At 38.1% G+C, this 3,229-nt stretch overlaps 1 protein-coding gene across 1 annotated transcript; it reads left to right on the plus strand.

The window, feature by feature from the left end:
• Positions 1–672: 672 nt before the first annotated feature.
• Positions 673–1,182, plus strand: RNASE11 (ribonuclease A family member 11 (inactive)). Its single transcript, XM_023585827.2, is given in 5 exon segments — positions 673–871; positions 874–961; positions 963–1,001; positions 1,003–1,103; positions 1,106–1,182. Coding segments are annotated over 5 exon segments (504 nt in total).
• The last annotated feature ends 2,047 nt before the right edge of the window (positions 1,183–3,229 follow it).

Consider the following 3,229-nt stretch of genomic DNA (forward strand, 5'->3'; position numbering starts at 1 on the left):
CACAGCTTTTTTGCCCCTCTTTCTTCCAGTTAGACCCAATAGCAGAAACTTCCAGGAAACAATTTCATTCCTAGCCTTCTGACAAGCTGGAACCATTCTTTACAGGATCAAATTGCCAATGGAACTGATAAAGAAAGTAATCCCATGATTGAGAAGGGGGGAGGGATGGGAAATGGGAAATGGGAAATGACATTTTTTGTCAAGTGGCTACCATGTGCCAGGTACTGTTTGAGGCTGTAGGAGAAACAACAAACTCTAGGACTGTGATGGATGAAATTATTGTGCCCTACTGTGGAGATTATAGACCCATAAATGAAATTATAGACAAGAGGGAACACGAGAGAAATAAATACTTGATTCTGGGCACTTTAAACATATTCTTTCATATAATTCGCAACACATTTCCCTTTTTTCCCCCCAAACAGGGAAACTGAGGTTAAATAAATAGTGTAAATAAGTAGTGAATCAGGGATTTGAACCTGGGATTCAGACTCTACAGCTGAATATCTTTTGTCTACGTCATACTTTCATTCACACACATGAACTTAACATGTAGGGGCCAATCCCAGGAATAACTGTCATAAGTAAAAGAGAACTATCTCCTTAATATTATCCTTGTTTCTATCTTTCCCTCATTATTTTTAGAGCAGAAAAGTTTACACTAAATCTGAGATGGAGACTAGCTCTGTGCTGCTTCTGGGAATGGGGTTGGTTCCTTCAGGAGCTTCAGAAACCACAATGGAGATAATCAAAGAAGAATTTTCAGAGGAAGAGATGAAATATGACCTAGCAAAAAGTGGCCAAGAAAAACAGACCACGGAGGTATCAATGAATGTGACTTTTTTTCATAAAAATACCAGGCTCCATATGCCTTCTCATTATTGACATTGCATTATAACATCCCCAAGGGGAATAGTCCAGGTCATAGCAAAGAGTATTGTAATGCCATGATGGTCTGGAGAATGGTTCCAGAACTTCATCCATGAGACCATGAAAATGATCCCAGGGTCTACAAGTTCCCAGCTGCAAGTGTGGACAGAAATCTGATATAAGCCACTATGAGAGCCCAGAATTGGAGACCACTAAGTGCCAGGTGAATACAGGAAACAATTCCCCAGGTGCCAACACCACAGTATTACCTCATTAAAGAGAATGTTGACAGTGCTGACAAGTCATTCTTGATGAACCAGTTAGTTAGTATGTCTACCTTGTAAATTCCACAGGGTTTTGAGGCTAGGCTATAAAAGGACATACTTTCCTTCTACGATCCACGTAAAGTCTTTCAGCCCTATACTAAATGCTTGATTATTTATATTAACTGGAGGAGTGAAAAACCCAATATTGGTGCATTATTCAATGAAACTTTACAATTGATCCTGGAATGCAGATGCTCTCTTCCCCTAACACACACACATACTCTCTCTCTCTAACCAAACTGAATTCCTTCCTAGTATAGCTAATAAGTTAAAAAGCTAAGTATGCCCAACCAGGCAGAATTAAGGGGAGAAGTCCCAAAAGCCAATGTGGATAAGTGAAAGTTAGTTTTATTGTCAGACAATTCAGAGAAATAGTGAATTAGTGTGGGAGGTATTATCACTGTCTCTTTTCACAAACATGTGTGCATTGGTGCATACACACAGTAGTTAACATCTACTCATGCAGGAGATGCTTGTCTTCTAGAAAATGCCAGAGGAAAAAGATCCTTAGGTATAGCTGTTGCTTTGAGTCACGGATCTTCCACCCTCATTCCTTTTCTCTCACATGTTGCTATAAAGGGAAGAAATAAAACCTCTTATTGCAATTTTCACTTGAGCATAGTGTTGATACTTAGGGCTGTTGGAGAAGCATAGCAAAGCACACAGGAATAGAGAAGATAGAAAGATGGGAAATAAAAAGTCTATGCAAATTGCCAGGCAGGATTGGTCATCAGATATGTTATTTTCTGAGGCTGTCAAAAATTTTTTTTCTCTGCGAGTTGTTGATGTATAAGTCTTTATGGTTTAACCCTTTGCATAAAATAAGGAGACTTACCTTGTTCATTAATTTGTACCTATATGCTCCAATTGCCTCATCTTGCATCCTCCATCCATGCTGACATCAATCTTTTTAAATGTTCTAATTTTAAATAAATTCATGTAAATAAATATTATGTCATGTAACATTTTCCTTGTGGTGTATCTTTCTTTATATGTTAATTTTCCTAGTGTTTTCCCACATTTGATGAAAGTGCTCGTTGTTTTGAAACTGTAAATTCCACAATCAACCAAAATGCATTTTGAGTTTAGTTCATTCTTCTTTTTCTAATTACTCAAGATGTGAAATTAGGTTAGTAAGGATTGGATGGAAAGTAAATAAAATAGAAAAGAAAAATAATAGAGGAAATTATAAAGCTAAAAGTTGGTTTTTTTGAAAAGATCTACAAAACTGACAATACTTAAGCTAGACGTACCCTGCAAAAAGGAGAGAAGACATAGTTTATTAAAATCAGGAATAAAAAACTGAGACTATAGACATTACAGAAAATAAAAGGATTATAAGGGAATATTATGAACAATTTTTGTGAGCAAATTAGAAAGTTTAAATAATGGACAAGTCCTAGAAAGAGAAAAATTACTGAAACTGAATGAAAAATAGAAAATCTAATAGAACTATAATAATAAAGAAAATAAATTAGTAATTAAAAAGCTTCTCACAAATAAAAGAACAAACCAGATGGCTTCACTAGTGAATTTTGCTTAAACTATACTGAATACCAATTAATTAATGCATGTCCTTCATAAATTATTCCAGAAGATAGAAGAGGAGGAAACATTTCCAGACTCATATTATTATTATTATGATTTTTTAAAAGATTTATTTTATTTATTTAATTCCCCCCCCCCCCCGGTTGTCTCTTCTCTGTGTCTATTTGCTGAGTCTTGTTTCTTTGTCCGCTTCTGTTGTTGTCAGCGGCACGGGAAGTGTGGGCAGTGCCATTCCTGGGCAGGCTGCACTTTCTTTCGCGCTGGGCGGCTCTCCTTACAGGGCGCACTCCTTGCGCGTGGGGCTCCCCTAGCGGGGGACACCCCTGCGTGGCAGGGCACTCCTTGCGTGCATCAACACTGCACATGGGCCAGCTCCACACCAGTCAAGGAGGCCCAGGGTTTGAACCGCGGACCTCCCATGTGGTAGATGGATGCCCTAACCACTGGGCCAAGTCCGTTTCCCCCAAACTCGTATTATATGGTCA

Source organism: Dasypus novemcinctus, chromosome 3, assembly GCF_030445035.2.
Source record: "Dasypus novemcinctus isolate mDasNov1 chromosome 3, mDasNov1.1.hap2, whole genome shotgun sequence".
Lineage (NCBI taxonomy): Eukaryota > Metazoa > Chordata > Mammalia > Cingulata > Dasypodidae > Dasypus > Dasypus novemcinctus.